The 27,215-nt window shown below is 40.3% G+C and overlaps 1 protein-coding gene across 4 annotated transcripts; it reads right to left on the reverse strand.

Annotated features, from left to right (window-relative positions):
• Window positions 1-704: 704 nt before the first annotated feature.
• Window positions 705-26,520, reverse strand: LOC133413205 (gamma-aminobutyric acid receptor subunit rho-1-like). 4 transcript variants are annotated; one of them, XM_061697254.1, is made up of 11 exons: window positions 26,089-26,520; window positions 25,578-25,616; window positions 19,072-19,122; window positions 18,443-18,549; window positions 15,353-15,420; window positions 14,979-15,202; window positions 13,727-13,809; window positions 12,288-12,428; window positions 11,673-11,825; window positions 7,536-7,732; window positions 705-5,146 (listed from the first exon to the last, which is right to left on the reverse strand). In XM_061697254.1, the coding sequence occupies exons 1-11, from the start codon at window positions 26,196-26,198 to the stop codon at window positions 4,844-4,846; spliced, it is 1,476 nt and encodes a 491-aa protein (XP_061553238.1). In that variant the 5' UTR covers window positions 26,199-26,520; the 3' UTR covers window positions 705-4,843. The 4 variants fall into 4 exon arrangements, with proteins under 4 accessions (XP_061553238.1, XP_061553239.1, XP_061553240.1 ...); XM_061697257.1 differs by having other exon boundaries at window positions 5,054-6,649; XM_061697255.1 differs by lacking the exon at window positions 25,578-25,616 and having other exon boundaries at window positions 26,089-26,207.
• Between the last annotated feature and the right edge of the window lie 695 nt (window positions 26,521-27,215).

Genomic DNA, 27,215 nt, shown 5'->3' on the forward strand with positions numbered 1-27,215 from the left:
TTAACGCTAAAGATAGCTTGAGTGTCATAGAGGGACCATTTGTAAAAGAACAAAAAAAAAAAAAAAAAAAAACAACTCTTAAGACACTAAGATGCATTTGTGTTACTTTTCATGAGAAAAGCAGATTAAGCAAAAGGAGAAAAATCCTACATATCCAAAAATATAATAAACACCAAATCATGAAATTTCATTTGGGATAAATAACGGTAAAGACATTTTTAACATTGAAAGTGTGAAAAATAATATTTTTCACACTTTCAATGCTAAAAATTACTGAACATTTTTTCCCTCATATAAACAATTATTACCATAAGAATGATAACAACTGCCAGTAATTCAAATACTCATACCAGCAAAATTACTATAATTTATTTTCAAAATGAAAGACAGTGGAATATGTTTTTACTGTTATTGATGAAATTGTTAATTGTTTTTTAAAATCTTGCAGCCTCATCAGACTTTGGCAACGTGTCGTTCATGGTCCCAGGGATCCATCCCGTCTTCTACACTGGCACAGACGTGTTTAATCACACTGAGGAATAAGCCAACACAGCAGGTAGTATAATAATATTCTTTTAAGCCATGTTGTTTGCCTGTTTACTTCGTGTCCACATGATGCCATCTCCTCCTCCTCCTCCTCATCGTCGACTGTGTCTTTGCCAAGCGCTGAAGAAGCCCAGATGTACACCCTGAGGGTGGCCAAGGCTCTGGCCATGACAGCTGTAGATGTAGTGTGCGACCCACATCCGCTGAGCCAAGTGAAAGAGGACTTTGCTGCGGCCAAACTGAAGCAAGAGTACTGACGAGAACTCATGACAATACAGCGTACTACACAACATTAAAAGCAGTTATAAGGAAAGGAAAAAAGTCATGTCAGTGGCGGAGTTTTTAGGATTTTGGATTCATACGCCAATGCAATGGATTTGAAATGATGCAAAAGGAGCATTCAGCTTTAATTTGAGAGGTTTGACAAAAACATAACATTTACCATTTAGGTGTGAAAGCCAATTTTTTTTCAGAGGATTCCAATTTCCAGGGGCTCAAAGAAAGTTGACATTTGACACAGTTGTAAATAAAACCATCAATTTTAATAGTTGGATGAACATCAATAGAAGTCTGGAGCCCACAGGCATCTTGTTCACTGCAGCACCTTCGCTTGATTCTTGTTTGTGGCTCTTGCTTCTTTCATATTTGTTTTTAGTAAATGAAAAACATGCTCTTCTAACAAGAACAGGTCACCAATTTCATTCGATCAAATATAAATTCCTTTCCTTCAGAAAATATCGAGATGATTCTTTCAACAAGCCTCTGCAGATTTGTTTCCATTCCAGAAAACCATCTCTCATCATGCACTTGAAGGCAATTGACATTGAATATTCTTCAGTGGCCGAGTCAATAGAGTACAGAATGCTTTTTACTTATTGAAGACAAAATTGAAGGTAACTGACTGTAAACCATTTTCATTCATTCTTTCATTTTCAAGTATTGAAAATAATAGTTATACACTTGAAGTCTACACGGTCATTCAAATGCACGTTTTTTTGTGATATAAAAAAAAATAGACTGAGATAAATCATTTCAAAAACGTTTTCCACCGTTAAATGTCACTTTAACCTGTACAACTCAAGTGAAAAACAATACAATGTTGTAAAGCCGGCACGTAAAACTAAACAACTGAGGTGATCGATGCGGTTGCAATCCACCAAAACTTCAACCTTTGTTTCATCGGACCATAACACATTTTTCCACATGCGTTTGGGATTTCAAGTGTGATTTTGCAAACTATAGCCGGGCTTGGATGTAAAGCTTCCATGTTGTCACCCTAGCCTAGCCCATCACCCAGGCATATGAAGAAGACGGGAGATTGTTGTCACATGTACTAAACAGCCAGTACTTGGCAGAAATTCCTGCAGCTCCTTCAATGTTGCTGTTAGCCTCTTGGAAATCTTCCCTGATGAGATTTCTTGTCTTTTCTTCAGTTTTGGAGGGACGTGCACTTCATATTTCATCCAATTAATGATGACTGTCTTCACCGTGTTCCACAGTGCATGTAATGCCTTGGCAATTCTTTTGTACCCTTCTCCTGACTGATGCTGTGAAAGCTCTCTGCAGATCATGGCTTTTGCTGTAAGGTGTGACAACAAAAAATGTCAGGAAAAGCCAACTAAAACATCTGAACTTTAGTTTGGTTTAATCGGGGGCATTTCAAATGGTGGCAGGTGTGTGCTGAGTCCCATTGACATGAGTTTGAATGTGATTGGTTATTTCTGAATGCAGCCACATCCCCAGTTACAAGTGGGTGTGCACACTTGTGCAAACACAATCGCAGATGTTTATTTTCACTTTCCCTCTTTAAAATATTTCCTTTCTAAGTGAGTCGTACAGGTTATAGGGAACAATAATGGTGGAAAGATTTTGAAATGATTTAGCTTCGTCTAATCTAAGTCTAATCACAAAAACCTGGCGTTTGAACAGAGCTAAGTAGACTTTTTACATGCACTCTACTCACATTTGTGTGTCACTTTGTCCGAATACTTCTACCTTAAAAGGAACTTACTCCGACATAAAATGGCTGTCATTCTGCCATACCCTTACACTGTTTGTGAGTCTTCTTAAATTAAAGCTGAAAATCTACACTTTGGTCACATGTTGATTGTTTTACTGTACCGTATCTACGACAAATCAATTTGTGGTGGTGTTTAAAGGCAAAATCACAATAACACTGTGATTGTCCTAATACTTCTGGACCAACAGAAACAATTTCTTTGGCTTCTGGCTTCACTGCATGTTGCATGGGCTTACTCCAGGTACTCCGGTTTCTCCCCACATTCCAAACACGTGCATGTTAGATTAATTACAGACTCTACATTGTGCCTAGGTGTAAACTAAATCAAGTGTGTTCCCAAAGTCAGCTGGGAGACAGTCCAGCTCACCCGTGACCCTAATGAGCATTTCTACAAAAACATTGTAACACAACATCTCACACGTGCCATGTCAAAGTAAATGTTTAATACTGTACCTGTATTTCTATTTATTATTTATTCATAAACCAGCAAAGTATGTTTTGAGTGTAAGCATCTAGGCAGGATCACAGTGAACCTCAAAGCTTCACAACACCCAACAGAGAACACAAGCTGTCCTTGGATTATAAAGAAGAAATAAAGTCATTTTAATGAGTGAGTACATCAGCAAGTGTTTCCCTCTTTTGTGTGTGTGTTGTATTATTATTATTTTTTTTACAATTGTAATAATTTTTTAACGAAACATTGTCCAATCACAAAGATGCAATGCGGTAGCTTCACAGCACTGATACAAAAGTCACACAAGGAAACATACATCGAGTCATATTTCACGTGCTGATTGTCATGAGGAGGTTTAGTGTTGTGTGACTGATTGGCAAGTGTGCAGAAAGAGGTGATGTAGTGCCTATCAACGTTCTCATTCAGGGGTTTGGAACCTTCTGCGAGGCAATTCTAAAAAGAAAATAATGCTACAAGCGGTGATAAACCTCACTCTTTCACTGCAACCCCTTGAAATGATCATTAAACTTCGACAGTTAGCACATCTACCACAAAGTCGAGAGGTTGTGTATTTAGATCTCGGCTCAGGCCCTCCTGTGTAGAGTTTGTGTTGTTCACATGCTTCCGCCCACATCCCAAAAACATGCGGACAGGCTCTAAATTTTCCATACATGTGAATGGTGCTTTGTTTATATCTGCCACACAATTGACCAAACCACGGTGTACCCACTTGTCGCCCCAAAGTCAGCTGGGTTAGACTCCGGCTCACCCGTAACCTAAATGAGGAAATGCACAATAGAAAATGTATGGCTAGAGTTCATCAAAGTATGAGCCCTGGAATTTGCCCCAAATTGCAGATTGTTCAATTTTGGGCATGGGTCCTTGAGACTTTTTCTTGTGTTTTGCTATTATAGACATGTCCACCCAATTTCTTGTTGATCAGTAAAACTGGCAACAGGAAAAAAAAAAATTTTCTAACTTCCCAAGGGCGCTATTGTGACCTCGGGGAGTTACTTTGAGGTGCCCTTAAAATACAGTACATGCATTTTCACCAGGTTACACATGAGTCAGGTCCCCAAAAAGGGGACGAAGTCATTAGAAAAATTATGATGATTAAAGCTGCAATGCTGTAAAGAAGCTTTTTTCATAGGCTTCAGTACGCCCGCGAGCATAGTGTGGATAAGCGTTACAGAAAATGGATGGATGAATCCTTTAATTGATCATTAAACTTTGACACCATACTCTACCCACATTAGTTATTTGTCTGAAGAAGAAGAATCAATGCTGCTGGCAGCGAAAAACGGGCCCTTCTTCATCCATGCTACATCCACATTAGACGGCATAGGCAAAAAGCTTGGAAATTTAGTGCCGTCCATCTGTGAATGATACCTTTTTCAAACAAAAACCTCAGAGCAACATTGAAAAAAAGCCCTAAAACATTTAATGCTTATAATATATAATCAGAAACATATTTGTGCAGCAGTTGCATCTGTTCATCCCTTGAGCACTTTATGAAAAAGTGCTGCTCTCCCCTCTCATAGCAGGCGAACATCAAGCGACAGCAAACGTCTTTCCGTGAACGCCACAACAGTCACAGCATGACAGCACGCGCACACACACGCGCGCGCGCACACACACACACACACGTGCATATGGATCGGAACCAGTGCAAGTCACCAGTTGTGAGAGGCTGTTGTTGAGAAGGCGGCGGTCCTTGTTCCCAGTGGTGTTTCCAGCAAGTCCTCCAAGTGTCAGTTCTTCTCAGCTCGGCGCCCTACCGTGCAGTTCACCACCGGCTGTGACGACGCTCCTGCGTGTGCACCTTACGAGTAGATGGACCAGTAGATGATGTTGAAGAGGATGTAAGCGCCGGGAAAGACCACGCGCGAGTATTTGTCTATGGCGTGCGTGTCGATCCATATGTTCACGTAACCCCTGGAGGGCTTCACCTGGCCCGTGAGTTGCGGGTCGTTTAGGGCCACCTGAGCCAGAATCCGATCCTGTCGCCCGCCGTTCTCCGGCATGCCGTAGTTCCCCGTGGTGTTGATGTCCACAGTGCCGTATCCGGTGATCTGGGGGTCGATCATCATGTCGTCCGGGTTGCCGATGCCGCACGTGCAGGGCAGCTGGGCAGGCGCACGTTTAAAAAACAACAACAACATGATTATTAGTGTGTTAATCTTTAATCAAGACCTCTAAATAAGGGACAATATTTATGGAGAAATGTTTGTACTGGAAATGTTCCTCGGGGGTACGTGGGTGATTTTGGCTCCATATGCCTTGGTATTTGCCAGATGGAATATTGTAAGATGTGTGAGTTCCAGGCCTGCATTGATTAGCCATGGCTTACAACTGATGCAATTTAGAAAATAGTCACTGCAAATTAACATCATATATTATTCATTCTCGTGTGTGCCAGTTTAGAATTTCCTTCAGTTTGTGTATTGGCTGGTTTATTTAATTGCTACGCTTGACTATAATTCGTTTTAAAAACTATAGGAAATAACATAAAGTGGTTTAAATCGTCACAAACTCAAACTGTTGCCGTCATAGAACGACATTATGAACAGGGCTCAATGAACTAATTTGTGCAGCAGCGCAAGAATATTTTGCCCCGTATCACGGCAGAGCACACAGTTGCCGCCGTACTTAATGTTCGTAATAGACGACTGTGACGCGTTCCGATTTACTGTACGTACCAGTTCGCTTCCACCGGTTTCATAGGAATGGAACGCCATCATAAAACAAGAACCTTCTGTACAGGCAACATTTAAGTAATGTTTTAACATTCCTAACTATCATACAAGTATCAAACTAACAACTGTATAATGAAACTAAAAGAAAGTAAAACTACTTACCCTCTGAAGAACATTTCAAGTTTTCCACACATGGGCAAAAAAAATCGTTGGCTAGATTGGTCATTTTCATGCTCGTTATTAGCCAGTATGCCACATGCTATTAATGTTCTTCTTGGTGCAGTTGATCTGTGTGTGCAATTGATAGTTAATTAACTGTATTGCTCATGTTGCACAAAGCAGCCACACCCTCTTCTACATGGCAGAGCGTTCCATTTGTGGTTCTCTGGTGATAGTCTCACTGTCCCCTACCCGTATTTGGTCTCACTAGATGTAAAAAAAAATTGTAGTTGTAGTTTTGGAGTTGTAGACTTAAATCTTCAGATACTCACTGAGCTAAAGTCTCAAAAGTTTTGGATGATGATGGTTTTGTTTTTATTTTGGGGGCATATTTTTTTCACAAGGTTCTGGTTGAACTCCAGACTGTACCACTTTCAGGGTGTTCAATTTTGGAAACTCCGCTCGAGCATCTTTTTTTCTTCTTCATATTTTAAGTAACATTTTAACAAAAAGTTAGAACTGTATATATTAAAACATGAAATCATGATACCTTAGCTTTAACCCCATGTATTGACATTAAAACACTACAACACTATCTTATGTAATGTTAAATGTTAAATCAATAGAACAGTACTTTACTTCCTACTTTCTTTGACAGCAAATGGCCATGCATTCACCAGTTAGCCCGTCATCGCTAGGACCCCACTGCTCGGATAGGGCCTGACCCTTAGTCCTTCCATTTTTGAAATACAGGTACAGGTTTACATCTGAAATCTGACACAAACAAACAGCCATATCAAACTGTGGGATTTAAATCATTCTATTTTTATTCTGAGGTAAACCTCTTTGCATCTGTCTTTTTCATTTGGCAGATGAAAAAAATATTAATATCCACGAGTTGACGTCCCAGGAATAATTGGCCGTAGCACCGAGAGTAGCTTAAACTGATGCAATTTAAAAAATATGTATTGCAAATGGGCGTTCTAGATTGTATTATTTATTAGTGCATGTACCAATTTAGAGCTGTGTTTTAATATAACATATTCAACCATCCATCCATTCATTTGCTATAGCATTTGTCGTCATTAGGGTCACTGGTGAGCTGGAACCTAACTCAGCTGTTATCAATCATTTATTGCACCTGTCCCATCAATTATTTACTGTGGGAAAATATATACATCATATTAATTTCTGCCTGTGTCAGTTTAGAATTATTTTACATGTTTTTAGTTTGAATTTACACCAGTCAATGAGGCCATTTAAGACTTGAGATTTGAATCCGCTTTTTCCAATCATCCACTTCATATATTTTCTCTTCTTGGTCTCAGTCTTTTGCACACAGTAGAATAGCAAAAGAACATTCAGGCAACGAGCGCGTTTGTTTATGTGTTCCGCATCGGGGGGAAAGCTACGTTGATTTGAAGCAAAATAATTGCATTCTTATTGACTTTAATAAATCACCTCTTGGGATCACTGTTATTAGATGAGGCCTTCAAACACGATGACAATACGAATGTTTTAATCTCTTCTCTAATTTGTTTGCGCAAGTGCAGTGCAGCAGATAATATCTGCAGGAGATGATGTGAAAATGCAATTTTCCAGCATCTCACAGGGTAAGAGTTCCATTAACAATCAAAAGGGTGAAAACAACACTACTTACTCTCTCTCTGAGCTTCCTCTCTTTCCTCTCCTGCACCGTGGAGAGGTAGTTGACGGCGGCGTACTCTATCACCGACAGGAAGACAAACACAAAGCTGACCCACAGGTAAATGTCCACCGCCTTGATGTAGGAGACCCGCGGCATGGAGGCGTTGACCCCGGTGATGATGGTGGACATGGTGAGCACAGTGGTGATGCCTGTCGTGAGAAACACACACACACAAACACACACACAGACACACACAAATACCTCAGCTGGTTACAAGCCCATGTTAAATAAAAGACAAAAATAGAAAGCAATACTGAACGCCGTGAGACGTGATTATTTGCGTGGTTTTGCGCCACAGTAAGGTCATAAAGGAAGTAAGCATGTAGGACACAGTCTGCCTGCAGCTGTTCTCGTCAGTGCGCCTCTGGCTTTAAAATGTCACGAGGAAATAAATAGCTTTTTATTTGTGAGGCTGAAAGAGAAAAACATGCATTCACAACGCAAGTATTGCCTTCCTTTGCAACTTCATTAAACGACACATATTATTCAATGTTAATATTACAGGTTCACTCATACATTTACATTTACTCTGTTACATTTACTCAAGTAATATTTTAGATAAATTTTACTTGTCAAAATAGTTTTAGTTCTTTTTACTTTTACTTGAGTATTTATGTTAAGAAGAAATGGTACTTTTACTCTGTTACAATAATCTACATGCTGCTCGCTACGTTCATTTATCAATAATTGCATGTGTGATCTATTTTTAGACTCTCATTTTCAACTTCCACATCAGGCGCCATTGCTCCAATCCACCGTGATTACCACAGTGATGTTTGACTCACGTTCACCAATCAAATGACACAAGAAAGTCACATGTCTGCACACAAAGTCTCCCATTGGGCTTCGTGGGCCAATCAAAGTGAGTCGTGACAGCCGCAGTGACATTACAGATCACAAAACAAAAAAACAGCTTTAACATGCAGCGTAGTTTTGCCACCGCCCAAACTTGGTTATTTCAGCCCACTTCTAACTTGAGAAAACACCTTGCGGTAAGTTGCAGATGTACGTTCTCTCTCTCTCTCTCTCTCTCTCTCTCTCTCTCTCTCTCTCTCTCTCTCTCTCTCTGTCTCTCTCTCTTACACACACACTTTATCAATAAGTCTGGTCAGAAAACAGCTTCTTCATTCAGTCATTTTAGTAGGTAAAGCAAATAATATTTCCATACGGCTCTATGCATGTGTTGATGTTTTTTTTTGCCACTTAAAAAGTGAAATGGTGGCAGGTGTGTGTGGACTCCCATTGATCATGAATTTGAATGTAATCTGTTACTTCTGAACACAGCCACATGCCAGTTATTAGAGGGAGTGCATCTTTGTGAAACAAGATTTATTTTTATTTATTTTATTTAAACTATTTCACCAGGTAAAAGACCTCTTAAAACAGAATATCTCTTTTCCAATGGTGTTAAACATCAAGTCCAAGTCAATCACATGCAATATTTATTTTCACCTCCCCTCTCAAAAAGATGTTGAGTTGTACCAATTCTAGATCGCATTAAAGGTGGAAACAGTTTAAAAAGACTTTACATGTATCTATCTTTGGAATTCACATGTGATTTATTTAAATTCTTTTACATCACAAATACCTGCAATTTGAACAGGGGTGTGTATACTTTTTATATCCACTGCAGCCTTGTTCCTGTTTTTTTGTAATCTGCCTGGTGAGGCTACAGTATTGAAACAAATAGTATAAGACAATTTTTGGGAGCTGAATTTGCCTTAATTTATATTACAAAGATTTAATTTGGTAAAGATTTTATTTATTATGGTTTAGATTAATGATATTGTTCAGCAATATCTGAATTTGCACATTCGTATTTTATTTAGTAATTTTTATTTTATTTGACGTTCATGCTCTGATTTAAAAAATAAATCAGAAGTTACTCACGGGTTAGTACTATTTTTTTTCACTGGGTACTTTCTTACTCTTACTCAAGTAATTATTCGGAGGACTACTTTTTACTTTTACTTGAATCATCTTATTCTAAAGTAATGGTACTCTTACTTGAGTACAATATTTGGATACTCTACTCACCGCTCTATTACAGATGGGCCTAATTGCTGATTAATTGATTGCGAAGACATTCATCCATCCATCCATCCATTTTCTGTACCGCTTACCCTCACTAGGGTCGCGGGTATGCTGGAGCCTATCCTAGCCATCTTCGGGCGGGAGGCGGGGTACACCCTGAACCGGTCGGCAGCCAATCGCAGGGCACATATAAACAAACAACCATTCGCGCACACATTCACACCAAAGGGCAATTTAGAGTCTTCAATCAACCGACCATGCATGTTTTTAGGGATGGGGAAGGAAACCGGAATGCCCGGAGAAAACCCACGCAGGCACGGGGAGAACATGCCAACTCCACACAGGCGAGGCCGTGATTTGAACCCCGGTCCTCAGAACTGAGGCAGATGTGCTCACCAGTCCACCACCGTTCCGCCTGAAGAAATTCAGTGTTAGTTAACTTTGTTGTGACGTGATTGAGACAAGATGGAGTGCATGTCTTGGCAGGGATGCAATCAATTGAGTCTCAACTGCTCTCTAAAATTTTTTTTTCAAAAAATGACATGACATTAGCAATGGGAACTTCTTCCACTAGTCCTCTGGGCAACATTATTCTGCTTAATTGGAAGGTGCCGTGGAAACAGGAGTTTCTCATTATATCTATTATAAATAATAATGTATTGTCTAATGTCAAATAACCCAAAGGTCAAATTCCACCTAAATTTAGTCTAAAAACAATGGAATTTTAACTGTGTTAACACTAGACCAAGAAAAACATGCAAAAGAAACAGGAAGTGAATTTTTATTCACGATGTCCATGAATATGAAATGTTTTCTTTATTCGTGACTTCATGAAGCACCGCAAGTAAAACATGCCCAATGTTAATATTGGGAATGGGTACAATAATCGACGAATTGATTGTTGATTAATAATGTCTTGAAGGATCCAAGTCAAAATGGAGGACACTACTTGTGCCAACCAGCAGCTGATCCAGTCTCAATTACTTTTACTGTGTAAAGAAGTTCAACATGACATCATCTATGAGAACTTAATTTACTATGACTCTGCTCCTCTGGGCAACATCTCATCACATTAAAAATAATAACGTATAAGTAAGGTAAGATAACTTCTCTTTTCCTGAAAAAAATGTCTGAACACAAGAAATCTAATCATAAAAGAAGACATAATGAACACAATAGATCGATAATCATGTACACTCTAAAGTCGAACAACCCTGAGGTCAAATATGACCAAAATCTTGCCTTTAAAGTCTCAGAAAAACTGAATTTGATCTGCGTCCTCAATATCTGAATGAAGAAAAACTTGCATAGGAATGAGGAAGTGAGTTTTTATTCGTGATGAATTTGAAGTGGTGCCTTCATATATGACTCAATTAATCACCACAAGTAAAACATCTATCCATCGACTTTCTCTACCGCTTAATCCCATTAGTGTCGTGGGGGTGGGGGAGCCTATCCGTACTGACCCTGGACTGGTCACCATAAACAACGCTCTCACATTCACACCGATGACAATTTACAGTCTTCAATGTCAACGTCAATGTCAGTCTTTTTGTTAGGACTAGAAACTTGCTACATTGCTGGATTTGAGGGTACGGTAGCTAATAGCATTGCAGTTTTTCTCATGATGTCATGGCAGGGGAGGAATTTCATACCACTTACTTGGATAATCATATTACAGGGCCATATTTGGTTTGGTATCTGCAGATTGCTATGACAGCGTTTGATGTATTCACCAGCGCTTAAAGTGATGCGTTCATTACTTTCTTCTTTGCATTACCCTTGGAGAGAGCATCTCGTGGCAATGTTTAAAGGGAATTGCAACCTCTAATTGTCATTATAGCTCCAAATATAATGTTAATTTGCTAATTAAATCTGAATGAGCAGCACCATATTTCAGGGAATAATAATAATAGTTTTTTGTGCAAATCTATCCTGCGTAGGAGCCCCGTTGGCGGTGTTTTCTTTGAAAGTCTTCGTTTGTGAACATTAAAGCTGCATTACCCCAAAACCTGGAAGGGTAGATCCCTAGAGGAGACTAAAAGGGGGGCCTACCTAGGGGGACTCTGGCGGGTACGGCCCTGCGGTCGATCCAGAAGGACACCCAAGACAACATGACCATGAGTGTAGCGGGGAAGTAGGTCTGCAGCAAGAAGAAGAAGATGTGGCGCCGCAGGGTGAAGTGGATGTACAAGCGGTTGTACCAGCCTGGAAAGCACACACACACACACACACACACACACACACACACTAAGTGGTGTGTACAAGCAGTCGCTAGGCCATAAAACCACTGGAAGGAAAGGTTCATGCTATTTCTGGCAAGGGAAGATAGCGCACAAAATAATTTTAAGACTTGAAAGGCTTTTGTGAGAATAGAAGTGATGGGTGCTGAGAAAACCGCCGCAGGTCATTTAAAGCGCCGCACAAGTTGTTCGAAGTCATTTGATTCATTCGGTGTTCGTGTGAAATTTACTGTAAATAGTAGCACAGTTTACATGGTGGGCTGTGCTAGGAACACAGTTTGAATTTTCCTTGCGTTTGCTTCCGGAGCTTCTCCGCTCACTGTCGATCAGTGTGGGAGAGGCTTCGAAAGCTAAACGAGTCCAACTGGAATACTCGTGATCGTGGATGCTCCCATTTGGCTCGAACACACTGGAAGGAAAAGATTACCTGTGCTGCTGTAGAAAGCCAGCTTGGTGGTGGTGTGAAATTTCTGGATGAGAAACTGGGAAAGGGATATTCTTTCGTCTGTGTTGAGGGATTCGTTGCCTTTCTTCCAGTAAAGCATCAGATCGTCGTCCGTGTACGCATCTGTGGGAAGAGGGAACAAGCCAAGCCATGACAATAGTGCCCCCCGCCCTGAAAGACATTTAGCCCTAAGAAAGAGGACTGATAGATATCACAACTAAAACAAAGTGGTTCACAGATGGCTTTTCAAAAGCCATAACTCTGCAACTGCAATGATTACTATGTTCTCAACAATAGAGAATACCAGGCATTTGAGAGGTTTATGAGTCCTATATTTGTACACGGTATTCGAACTGTATTAAACAATGTAACAGGTATATTACAATGTATGATGTCCTATAGTTCAGCAGGGCATAAACATGGACACACAAAATTGTGGCGTGATCACGTCAGGGTCGACTGGAATGTTAACTGTCGTTAAACATAACATTTAATACTGCAAAGGGAACTTGTTTACAACATACAGTATGGTAAGCCTCCACACTTTAATGCATAGCTGCCTCCGTAGGTGCTGCTTTTTCAGTTGGCAACATGGTTCAAATGGGTCAAATTTGTTTGTCAACATTGACATCTTTGAACATACAGCAGGTGACTTACGACCCTTTTTTTTCTGAGAGCAAAAATGAAGCATCTCTTTGAGTGAGTCATTAATTTGTCCTATGTGGATGACACACCCAGAGACTAATTCAATTAATTGAAGGCCCCTATTTGAGGAAATAGCGTACAGGAGGTCCTCGATTTACAAGTAACCAGAATTTTTATGTAAATCGGAACATGCCATAGTCTATTACTAACCTACAGCAGTAGTAAAGTCATAATTACAGTACATATTTCTATGAAAAACACTTGTAGGCCATAACTAGAAAACAATCAATTGAAAAACAGTAACAATACAAGTACAATGGTAACTAACCGTGGCTTATTTTGCCACGTGACATATTCTTGTGTTGCTGCGCAAATTAGTTTATTGCGCGTGCTGCTGGTAACCTCTAAATGTCACATGTCGGGACAGTCATATACTGAAGACCCCCTGTATATTACTATGGTATTACAATTCTATTATTATACTGGTCGCGTCTGATTTTAATTATCTAGGATTGTGATATAAATTATTTGTATTTGTACAAATGGGTTAGAATGAATTAATCAATACAAATACCAACCCTGTATTCATTTTGGTAATAATATATATATATATATATATATATATATATATATGTGTGTGTATATAGTGCACCACATTTGGTTGCATCAGATGTGGCAGTAAACGAGATAAAAAGGAGGTGTGTTTTTTTTTTTCCATGTGAATATCGCTTTTGGGAGCCCGAGGATGTGAATTACGAGATGATGAAACCACTCACAGCTTTCGATCTCAAGTGAGCAAGTCTGGGTGTCCAGAGGGAAGCGGCTGAGGTCCATGTTGCACATGGCAGTGACTGTGACTCTAATTTACAAGACACAAAAAAGCAAAAAACAAACAAAAAAAAGCATATGTAGTGAGTGGCAGTTTCGCTATGTTCTTTATTTGTATGGAGAGGTGCCTTAAAACATGGGCACAATAGCTATTATGATTCCTTCACTGAATGTGGGATGAATCATTTCATATTGTCTTGTGATGAGCTGGACAATATCACATTTATCTCGTAATGTGATTACAGTTATTATATATTATATTATTACATATCCCAGTTGTCCTGCCCTTGCAGTATCAACCTTCATCTCCAAGGTTTGCTCCTATGCTGCATTTCACATTAATGATTCATTCTATTTTACCAGCATTGTGTTTTGGGGAACAGTTTTTCATTTTTGACCATTCTTTCACTATCACATAAAAACAGCCTATGACTAATTCAATTTTTTTTGGGGTCTGGGAAATTGCACACATGAAAGATAGATACAATTGTTCCCTTTAATGTACAATTTGAAGAAAGCTTGTTCCTTTTTTGACAGACATTTATATAATATATACAGTGCTTAACATATTAGACCACATAAAACGATGCTGCATCATCCTGAGAGGAGTTTCTAACACGTTGTCCCTCTCAAGTTACTGATGAGGTAGTGTTAAAGTTAGCCAGAAAATATTCAAACCAGAAATATTCAAACCAACCAATTGGGAGTTCCTTTATGTGAATGAAGTTCCAGGAGCACAAACGGACAGTTGTCTGTCGTTCATTGGCAAGGAGCAACATCGCGTTGGAGACAGATAGTTTCACAAGCCGTGCCACTAAGTGTCTGTCTCGACAAGGAAGTGCTGTCTATCTTATACTCTACTCTGAGTAGGGTGTGGAGTGGAATGTGCCAGCAAGTTCTACTCCTTATAAGGTAAACTACAGATGTTACAACCTTCAGAAACAAGCCCAGATAATAATTGCAAATATACGCAATATTTTCTGTTCTTTTTCACAGACTACACCTCTCTAGATCTCACACAACATTCTTTATTTATTTCGATATGCAGGCATTCTATCTTTATAAAAATATATCCGTAGGCAATAAACCTCAGTATGATGCCATGCAAAGTACAACCAAAACAATAAATTACCAGTGAATGCATATAAAGAAAGAAACAAAAACGCTAGAATAAAATGTCTGCCGTTTGCTGTGTTTTACCGGAGGCTGTAGAGGACGTTGCCGTCGGGATAAACCCTCAGCATGACATTGTCTGTGGTGGTGTCATGGATGAAAGAGCGCTTGGAGTGGACAAAGAACATGTCCGGGACCCAAATCTTCTTCACCAGGCGACTGTCAAAAGTCATGCTCTGGTTGTTGGTGCTAGGGAACGACAGACGCTCATCCTTCCAGTAGTGACGCAGATAGAGTGTCATAGTGAAGTCCTATATGGAATAAACACAGTTCATAAGGTAAGGCACATCTAATGAGGCCCAATATGAGAGCTTGATCAAAATAACCTAACATTGCTCAGATTTTATTGACACTTTCAAGGATTTATTAATTTTACAATATGCGTTTGTTTATTTGTTCACCATATCCACTTCAGAGATGGTGTCCAAACTTTCCACCTGAACATCTACTCCGACTGGAATGGGAGGACCTGAAATAAAACATGATGGTGAATGTTACACAGACTGCTTTCACGGTCACGCTTCTGCAACAGCCACTTGTAAAAAACATGGTTCAACCCCGCAAATCGGTCTGGTTGGGATTCTACAGCGCATGTGACCTATTTACGCTTTGCGACTCCACAGCATCATCCTGTGATAAAAGTGCGTGAACACAATTAGGTCGCAATAATGGATCAAAGTTGATGCAGCGGCGGGATGAAATCCAGTCCATGCTTGCACTTTAAGGACGTGGAGTTAAAATGTGATGCAGGAAAATATTTGTTTGGTTATGCTCATGTGATGTGAGCCAAGGTTTCCCTCGTTGGCATCAATGAATGTTGCCGTTTATGCTCAATAAATAGTTCAAAATAGGGTTTAACTTCTGAGAGCTGCATCAAAAATGTATTTATACGGATGCTCTGTTTTGATTGACAATCAAAGGGGTACTCATTTAAAAATATGATTATCACTGTGGTTGTTCTGCACTGCTTCATACTGATAGCAATTTTTAAATAGCTACAGCGATGGGCAAAATATGAAAATCCATTCTTAATATGATGCAGTACAGTTTGTTGTACATGAAAGCAAATTATGATCACTACAAGAAAAGAAAACCATGAATAATAATAAATAACAGATTATAATTACAGATACTATATAAACAAAACAAAAATTATTAAAATTAACACTACGGCTGAAATAAGTATTTAACACGTCACCATTTTTCTCACTAAATATACTTCCAAAGGTGCTATTGACCTGAATATTTCACCAGATGTTGGGCACAACCCAAGTATTCCATACATACAAAGAAAGTACAACAAATAAGATCAGAAATTAAGTTGTGTGTAGAGATGTGAAATGACACATAGAAAAAGTATTGAACACATGAAGAAAGGGAGGTGCAAAAAGGCATAGAAAGCCAAGACACCACCTAAAATCTATCCATAATCAAACAGCAATCCAGTCCCTTGTCAGTGCAAATGAATATCAGCTGGTTCAGTCCTAATTGATGGCCTACACAATTGTCTCATTGCCAAGGTGTGAGTCAAGCACATGTTATGATGGGTAAGAGCTGTCTCAAGACCATTGCAAAGTAATTGTTGCAAAACATAACGATGGCATTGGTTAAGCTTCTGAACCTTCCAGTGAGCATGGTTGAGGCCATAATTCATGAGTGGAAAGCAAATCATACCGCCATAACTTTCTCTCGATCAGATGCTCCTCACAAGATTTCTGACAGAGGAGTGCAAAGAATAATCATAAGAGTTGTCCAAGAGCCAAGGACCATCTGTGGAGAGCTTCAAAAAGACATGGAATTAGCAGGTACTGTTGCGAAAAGGAAAACAGTGAGTAATGCACTCTGCTGCCATGGCCTGAATGCACGGTCAGCATGCAAGACCCATTACTGAAAAAAAAAAAAGAAGCATGTCAAAGCTCGTTTAAAGTTTGCTGAACAACATTTTGACAAGCCAGTTAAATACTGGGAGAATATAGTTTGGTCCGATGAGAGCAAAATCGAACTGCTTGGATGCCATAATGCACACCACGTTTGGAGGACAAATGGTACTGCACATCACCCTAAAAACACCATACCAACAGAGAAGTTCGGAGGTAGGAACATGATGGTGAGGGGCTGCTTTCCAGCAAATGGTACTGGTAAACTTCACATTAGTGAAGGAAGGATCAATGGGCAAATGTACCGAGACATTCTTGACAAAGACATTCTTGTCTCTGCTGCCATCTACGAGGATGATGAAAATGAAACAAGGGTGGACATTTCAGCAGGACAATGATCCAAAACATACTACCAAGGAAACTCTCAATTGCTTTCAAAGAAAAAAAATAAAGCTGCTAGAATGGCCCAGCCAATCACGTGATTTGAATCCAATCAAAAATATGTGGAGAGAACTGAAACTCAAGGTCCATAAAAGAACACCACGGAACCTTCCAGATTTGAAGACTGCTTGTGTGGAGGAATGGGCCAAAATCACAGCAGGACAATGCATGCGACTAGTTTCTCCCTACGGGAGGCATCTTGAAGCTGTCATTCCAAAAAAAAGTATTAAATAAATACCAGTTGCCATGTTCGATACTTTTTCCCTGTGTCATTTCACATTATTACACACAACTTAATTTCTGATCTTATTTGTGCTACTTTCTTTGCATGTATAGATTACTTGGGTTCTTCCCAACATCTGGTGACATTTTCAGGTCAATAGCAGCTTTGGAAATATCATCTGCTGTGTGTGTGTATATATAAACATCCATCCATCCATCCATTTTCTGAGCCGCTTCTCCTCACTAGAGTCGCGGGCGTGCTGGAGCCTATCCCAGCTATCATCGGGCAGGAGGCGGGGTACACCCTGTACTGGTTGCCAGCCAATCGCAGGGCACATACAAACAAACAACCATTCACACTCACACCTACGGGCAATTTAGAGTCTCCAATTAATGCATGTTTTTGGGATGTGGGAGGAAACCGGAGTGCCCGGAGAAAACCCACGCAGGCACGGGGAGAACATGCAAACTCCACACAGGCGGGGCCGGGGATTGAACCCCGGTCCTCAGAACTGTGAGGCTGACGCTCTAACCAGTCTTCCACCGTGCCACGTATATAAACATATATATATATATATATAAAATTTTATTAATTTTTGTGTTGTTTATATAGTATCTGTAATTATAATCTGTTATTTATTATTATTCATGTTTTGCTTTTCTTGTAGGAAAGCGGAAGCATTTTCCTCTTTTGGATCTTATTACTGAGATGCGTGCTGAGTTTATATTCAGTGTTGTTTCTCAAAAAAAAAACAAAAAAAAACCAGCTGGTGTGTTTATCCTATAAATATATTTCAGTCCACAATTCTTCAAATCCCTTGTATAATATAAAGAGCTCAGCTATGCCTGTCATAGGAGGAAGTGATGGTACACCACTCCAATGGCTGCAAGCAATGTCCTTTTTTTTGCAGAACCCAAACATGAGTCATGCATACACATCTTTTGCCTGACCTCCAAATGCTGGCCTCATAGTGAAATCGTGGTCGTCTATTCTGAGAAGCTGCTCCGATTTTGTCAACAGAGATTTTGTCATGTCGGGGCTTCTCTTGTAGATCGGGCTGCGGAAATAAAGACAATTTAAGTAGACATGGGCCATTTGGCTACATTTCCTTGACTTACTGTGAAGTAAATCAGTTAATGGATTCATTATGTGTTTGCCATTACTTTTAATGGGATGTGATTATCATTAAATGCTCTGAACTCCTGTTTTCATCCCAGTGTAATGAGCAGAATAACGTTATGCCATTGTGGAAGTCTGCATGGATGTACAGTAGCTCAGCATCAAATAGCTGATTGAGCCTGACTGAGCCCTAGTTCTTCAACATGTAAGGACATCCACTGAATGCAGCTAATTACTGCTTTTTAATTTGACTTTATTACTCAACGTGGTTGCATAATCAAGTCAACGATCAATTCCACACAATCAATAGAACTATCAACAGTCAATTACGTAAGAGAATATTTATTGCTATTGATGTGGAATTTAACGGATTTCCAGTATTTACAGGTGGAATTATTAAGAGTCAAAGAAAAATAAAATATCTCCTTATAAAACCAAATATACTTGGTATATAACTCACCTTCCTGTTTTGTGACCTGAACCTCCATCCATTCTTGTTTCTCTTCGGGACCTAATCATTGACATAAAATATATATTTATATATATATATATATATATATATATATATATATATATATATACATTAGTGTAGATTTAGTTAGCGAGTCTTCCTCTCAGTCAAGAGCATTCATGTTTGAAACTCAGCTTGGGCCTATCTTTGTGGTCATCTTCTCCCTGGTAAGACTCAATTGCCCATTGGTGTCAATGTGAGCGTGAATAGCTATTTGTCTATCTGTGCCCTGGATTGACTCCAGCTCACCCGTTACCCTGAACAGGATAAGCAGTAGAAAATGGATGGATGGGTGGATCAAATGATGGACGAATGGCAGGCATTTCGGGATTTGTATGTACAGTAAATCGGAATGCCCATTTTTGGGGGTTCTGAAGCACCCCTAAAATGAATCCCAGCACCCCTAAATTTTTAGAGCTCAATTATTTTTTTTATTGTGTAAAACCACAATACTTGGTTGTAACTTAATATTTTAACAACAAAAATACAGCACCTCCTAGTGCCTCGAAAAGGTTTGCTACACCCAATCCCTCCCCGACTGGGCTGTGAGCACAGAGCAATAAACTGTCTTTCGGTGATATGGCCCAAGTACCTGGTTTAAACCAGAATACAGTATGTTGCACATTTCTTGACTCCAAACACTCAAAACCAACACACTTTTATCATTACCAGTTCTCATTTTTTGCCGCATTTAATCGTAGCTCACTGTTTATGTTGTTTGGCAGCAGTTAGTGGATATTTTTTTCTAGCTAGGAAACGATTCAGGTGGTCAGACAGCAGAACTGTCCTCTGGTTGAATTAGAATAAGAGAAGTTAGGTTTCGCTGCCTTGTGTGGCGTTTGCATGTTGCCCTCTGTGCTTGCGTGGTATGTCTTCCGCTACTTCCTCTAATGTCCCAAAAACATGCCTGTTGGATTAAGTGTAGACTCTTATTTGTCCTTATGGTATGCATGGTTATTTGTCTGTTTGTGCCCTATGATTGGTGCTACCTTTTCAAATTATGGCCAAAAAGTTCAACCTTGGTTTAATTGGACATGAACAAAATCTACAAACACGTGGGAAAATGTGATTTGATCCGATGAAACAAAGGCTGAACTTTTTGGCCATGATCGCCAAAGGTAGATTTGGTGCAAACACAACACTGCTCATCATCAAAAGCACCATACTTATTTTGAAGCATGGTGGTGGCAGCATCATGTGCTGGGGCTGTTTTGTTTTTCTCAGCTTCAAACACAGCCTTAGTAAGGTGGAGGGAGTTATGAACAGTTCCAAATACTAGTCAGTGTTAGCACAAAATCTTCAGGCTTCTTAATATAAAGTAAAACAAACAAAAGTTAAGAAAACCCCACTAGGACAGCTAAAATGTATTTGTAAATGTTCATCGGAGGAACTTTAAATGGTGGCAGGTGTGTGCTACTCACTTCCATTTAACATGAGTTCAAATCTGATTGGTGGATTCTGAACACAGCCACTTCTTAGCTATAAGAGGGTGTGCACAATTGTGCAACTACATTATTTCCATAGTTTATTTTTACCCCCTCTCAAAAAGACTAAAATATGTTTTATCACATTAATGGAAGAAAATGTTTTGAAAGGATTTATCTTGGTCTCCATTCATCCATTTTCTGCATCGCTTATCCACATTAGGGGCGTGGGTGTGCTGGAGCCTATCCCTGGTGACTTTGTGTGAGAGGCTGGGCACAACCTGGACAGGATGCCAGCCAACTGCAGGTCACATATAGACAAACATGGACAAATAAGCATTAATACACACATTCACACCTGAGGACAATACAGTCTTCAATTAACCTAACATGCATGTTTTTCGAATGTGGGAGTAAACCAGAGTACCCAGACAAACCCCGCACAAGCACGGGGAGAACAAATCTCCACAAAGAAAGGTTGGAACCCTGATACGAACCCACGATGTCCGAACTGTGAATTGATCGTGTTAACCATGCCGTCTTGTAGTTGTCTCATTTTTTATATCTCAAAAACCTAGCATTTGAACAGGGGTGTGTAGACTTTTAATATACACTGTACTTTAAACACTGCATAGGGTTACGAGAGCACACATTTTCTACCATTCTGCTGCTTTTCCCTGCTTTCAGGAGCAATAGTGACTGTGATTACATCACCCACACTTCAATCCCAGCATCAATCACACATGGGCCAAAAGGGCATCATCTCCTCACGGCTTCCAAGTTGAATGAAGCCGCCTCTTCTCTGATGCCACTCTTCCAGAGGCGTGCCTTCAGTACAGTCAGGGCTTAGCTGGCTTTCGTCAGACCACATACGGCACGAGAGCGAGAGAGAAAAGATGAATTCCAAGCCCTCTAAAATGGATTAATGGAGTAGAGCATGTTGTGACAGACAGAGACAAATCCCTCTGACAAGCACAGACAAACATAAAGACGACAGCACAGAAGCAGACGCAAAGAAAGAAAATGAGAAGGGAGGGAGGGAAAAACGGAAATAAGGGCAAATCATGGGTGATGGCTGCACCGATGGCCGATGGGTGCCACTCGTCCGGTTCCATCCAGCAGCTGGTTCCTAATCCTCTTGGCAGAAATGACGCTCCAATCCCCTCTCGGACTGTCATCAGAACACAGCCGACTGCGTGTCTGCACGCCGCTTTACCTCGCAGCACTTTCTCCTGGGGGAGGCCCAGTTGTAGGCCTACTTAATCAATCCGTAACAGCCCCCATGTTGTCAATTTTAATATGGAGAAGTGAGCATCAGGGACGATTCCTGCTGCATTTGACTAGTTTAAAGTGGTCCCCAAAGCCTCATGAGGCGTTTCTAGTGTGCCCTGCTACCCATATCCACCCATCACTATTCAGCATCCTCAAGGCTGAGAGCAGGGAGGAAAATCTGAGTAACAATAAACACACAGCAGCAGCATGTTTTGGCTCCTTTTTACTCTTCTGAAAGGAGGCGATAGGCCACGAGAAATGCCAGATGATTCCCGCCGTGGTGAGGATTGTGTGCTTTGTGCAAAGTGAAACCTCAACTGTGCAAACGCCCCTGAAGGCGTACACTTCGGAATCCAATCCACATTTTCAGGAAAAATAAGTCGAAAATCTTTTGCGCCTTCAGCTCGGTAAACATAAACCCCATAAGTGCTTTTAACTGGACTTTTTGTGTGCTTCCACCACGTGACAGAAGGATGCTGATGACAGCAAAGAAGTGTGACGACCATAGAAGAGGGATCATAGCGACATATGCGTTACATGTGTCTCTGTCCGGGTTGCTCTGTAAAACATGGCAAATAGGGAGGGGCATATGATTACAGGGGTCCTCAGTTGATGAATATCAAAATGTAACCTTAAGAATATCGTGTTACCTTGACTTACGAGTTTAATTCATCCTGTGACCAAGCTTGCAACTCAATTTATTCATATACCAAATCAATTTTCCCCATCGAAATGAATCAAAATCCGTTTCATACACCCAAACAACACTACCTTTTTTTCATTACACACGTTTTTAGTAAAGAAAAATAGAACTGTATTGTATCAAAACATAACAAAATATAATAAAAGACAATGTAAAAATAAACTGGTATCATACAGCGTAATTACTGAACATACTCAAGTATTTGTGTCATGCATATAAATGGAAACACACCCGTATGAACACTCACACACACACGCACACACACACACACACACAAACAGAGCACATATTGACTAATAGTGTAGACACTGTAGAGGAATGGCAAGACACTGAGGAAAGACAACCTGTGGGAACAATCCACACTGAGAGGTGCCACAACCTGCAGCCACAGAGGATGCCGCCACAGAGACCATCACGACCTGGGTAGGCCGGGGTGGATTCTCCACATTGTGTAGAGACCCCTAGTCTCCCGGGTCTGGGGAAATTGCAGGACGACATCCCAACGGGTAGACCGAAAACACCTCCCAACGTGGAGGCTCCCATGAGGAGACACGAGAATTAAACTTCAAAAGACTAAAAGACAATAGGACAGGATAAAAACAAAACATAACTGAAAGACAATAAGCAAGCCAATAAAACAAGATAATAAAAAATAAATAAATAAGGGAGTAATAAATAAATGTCTGCATAAATAATAAAGAAATCAGTTAAAAGCTAAACCAAACAGGTGAGTCGTGAGCCTTCTTTGAAAAGCATCAACAGTCTCTGCGGTCTTGATGCCTTTTAACTCATTCACTGCCACAGATGTTTATATTCCTCAAGTGGAATACAACTGTTATATTGATATTCTATATTCTTCAAGTATGTTTTTCTACAGAAAGGCGAGCAGGAGGGTCTGGTCCAGCTCGTCCGTGAACTTCAGGTTTGTAAACCACTGTAATGACTAACAAATTCCTGTCAATGACGGCGTTGCATCGCTTTGCATTTGAGATCAGCACGGCTTTGGAGTTGAAGATAAAGATTAGGAGGTGAATCTCAGCTCGTCACGTCGATTATGAGGGAGAGAAATACAAATACGTTGGAAGTAGGATGTGTTTAGACACCTCACACGCCAACAGCGTATTTGTACGGCATGAAAAGAGTATGTGTCGGGTAATTAGTAGAAAGTGTGTGTCGCGATCGTGAGAAGAGGATGCAGTTCATGGAGTGAATGGTGAACTGTGTGTGTAAACTCACGGTGCATTTCTTAGTTGTAGATCTGTAAATAAATGATTATTTTGCCATCAAAAGCTCTTTCTCAGTCTTCTTTAGCCGCTTCAGTGGCCTTGTTCCGTAACTTAAAATTAGGCTCGCAACACAAAGCAAAACATTGGTATGTAACTTGAAAAACACCGAATTGGGTCACTTGTAGGTCGAGGTACTACTGCACGTGGTTGTGTCTCATCGCCATTGTAATTCATCATCAATTTATTTATTTATTAGTTGCCTGGTGTGGATTCCTTGATCAATGTCCTGAATTTCCCTTGATAACCTTTCTTTTCATTTGAAAAACAAATGTAATTTCTCGATGAATTTTAGATTTGGAAAAGTACGTTGAATATTTTAAATACCGGGTACATTTTTTAAGACATTAAATTATTTGTAACAAAGACTACTGCTCCCAGAGGCGTCCAACCACAATGAAGGACTATGTGGATGTAGCCTATAGCGACTCGAGCGAGTTGAGATTGAACCAACAGCGCCTCTGCTGCTTGCAGCCAAGTAGTGCATGCCATCGCATCGCTGATAAATCAACAATCATTGATTATTATGCAATAATGGCTAAAGCAACAATAAGTGGACATTACTAATAACAAAAGAAGAATGCAATTTACACTGCAAAGTCAGCTCTTTTTAGTCTTTATGTCAAGAGACTGCTCCCCTCCGAGGCACATGTTGTAATCTCATAGTTCAGCACGCCATCATAGTTAAGGGTGGGTTAAAACATGACTTAAAACATTGCCGTTACAGTTGATTTTAACACCGAAAAAAAAAAAAAAACAGCTGAGAAAATACAAAGAGTACAAGGCTAGATTTGAGATGAAGACAACACAGGCATCTGCAGGGTTTACTGCTTTCAATCACATTTGCATTCATGACTTCATTCCTCGTTCTACTCGACAACCGCCAATCAGCCGCGAGATGATTAGCGACAAAATGGTGCACACTCGCAGCCCAAATGACCTGAGGCTCATTCATTCCAGCTGATGATGCTGAGCCGTTTAATGTCTCCAGTGATCTCTGAAACAACATCTGGACAAATGATAGTGTATCTAAAGGCAGCAGGATTATATGATATGGTGGGCTTCTGCTTTCGATAAACTTGTGACTTCTGCAAGGGTCTTATCATCCTCAACAGAAACCAATCAGAAGTTCATCGTGGCCACAGGCTACGACTGAGCCAAATGTGTATTTAATGAGAAAAAGATTTGAAAAGTGAAAAGATGGTAACCTTTTATTGCGTAAATAGTTTTTTTTTGCACTACTTTAACCATCAAAATAGTTCAGTGCTACTTTCATACCAGCTCTTTAATTTCTGAGTAGACTATCTATAATTTTTTAATGAACTCATACATTAATGATGAAAATAAATCCTTAATCTATATCCCCGGCTCAAAAATAAATGTCTTCATCAACCTGATGGATTTATAATATAACTTGGCAACAATTGAATTCATGTGTTAGTCTAGATCAGGTGTGAGGAATGTTTTTTAGCCATTCTCACTTTCATAAAATATTCCGAAGGCAATAACAAATTGCTGAAAAAAATATGTTGCAACGATCAAACAAATGTTTCTTATCATATATTACGAGCAGTTGATGTTTTGTTTTATAAGGTTTTATGAGGTTTTATTTATTTTTTGTATTTTAAGGCGGGCCATATATAGTTAACACACAGTGGTTTTCCAACCCCTGATTTGTTTGCCTAGCTACTCTACTTAATTAAACAGGAAGTATTCTCAGGCTATGCCCTGCTATTGGCTGGCGACCAGTCCAGTGTGTAGCCAGCCTCTTACCCAAAGTCAGCTGGGATAGGCTCCAGCTCCCCAGCGACCCTAATGAGGACACACAGTAAAGAAAATGGATACATGGATTTTTTTGGGGAGTCACTATTGGGGAAAATTACATCACACACAAAAAAATTCCCATTAGTTTTTTTTCCAGCATCTAATAGTCTAAACACTTGCTAAATCCTTAAAACCAATGGGTAATGAGTTCTAATTGCATAAATGGTCAGCAAGACGTAACCACCGGGTGAAGATATGTCGCCTCGCTTTCCTGCTGCGGTTGTGGGGCAAAATAACTTGTCAGTGGTTCATGAATAGATTCAGGTCTCCTTGCTGTCCAATCTGCTGTATGTGGAAAAAATAAAAAAAATAAAAACTGGAGGGGCAAAGTAGCACACAGGTGATGCCAGCCCACATCCTGTCAATCTAACCTTCTGAACTCCTTTTCAAGCACACACAGCAACAGCGTTTGTGACTGAAGCAACAAGCGCACACATTCATTGCTTTTCCACGTTTGTACCTGCTTTCCTTCAAGGTCTCCAGTTTGTGACCCTGCGACCGAGCCAGCTTCCCGGCGGCGCCCACCAGGCAGACGCAGATGAAGAACACAAGCACAGTATCCACCCGCATGGCTCACATTCCCCGGAGGACGGACCTCTCTCTCTCTCTCCAGTCAATCAGAACGTGCTCCCCTCTTGGGCTCCAACTACTTCCTCAGGCATTCCCTCAGCCAGCTTCTTAGCTCCTATGTTGAAAGACTGAGAGGAAAAAAAAAAAAAAAAAAGCAGCAAGGCAAAGCAAAGCTACACTGGTTTATTCTACAGCCTGGGTGGAAAACATTCTACGTCCTCCGGTGCTTAATCTCCACAGTGGGAAAAGCAATTTTGACTAAACCCATAAATCCTTGAGCGTCAGATGGTGCAGATTTGATCCCTGCAGCGAGCGGCGGATGTGCCTGCCTCTCTGCTGCACTCACTGATGTGTGCTCTCTTCTCTACTTTACTTTGCGCCGCCCAGAAACACCAATTCCCACAATGATGCAGCATGCTCATTTGTAAGGTCAACGCTTTGGAGATGCAGACTCACAGAGGATGGCATGGTGGAGGTGGATGAAGGAGTGGTGGTCTGAGGTTGATGCAAAAGGCTATTTAACTCCTTGTGAGCCTGTCATGAGAAAAATCCATCCATCCATCCATTTTCTACACCGCTTATCTTCACGAGAGCTGTGTGTAAATTGGAGCCTATACTAGCTGACATTGGGAGAGAGGCAATGTACAACCTGGATTCGTCGCCAGCCAATCGCAGGGCTCAATTGACAAACCTTCACACTCACAACTAAAGACAATTGAGAGTTTTCAATAACCTAAGAAGCATGTTTTTGGAATACGTGAGGAAGCCGCAGCACCCAGCAAGCATGGGGAGAACATACACACATGAAGGCTGGAGCCCAGATTCGAACCACCAACCTTTCAACTGTGAGGCAGATGGGCTAATCACTCGACTACCACCTTGACAACAACAACAAAAAAACAATACACTGCATCTGGGTGCTGGATGTGTTTATGTCATGATTGCTGGCCAGCATGTTATTTTCATTCAACAAAGGTTGATGTCAAAGCAACAGTATTTGGCCCACATGGAAGAAAT

This window comes from Phycodurus eques, chromosome 14 (genome assembly GCF_024500275.1).
Source record: "Phycodurus eques isolate BA_2022a chromosome 14, UOR_Pequ_1.1, whole genome shotgun sequence".
Classification (NCBI taxonomy): Eukaryota; Metazoa; Chordata; class Actinopteri; order Syngnathiformes; family Syngnathidae; genus Phycodurus; species Phycodurus eques.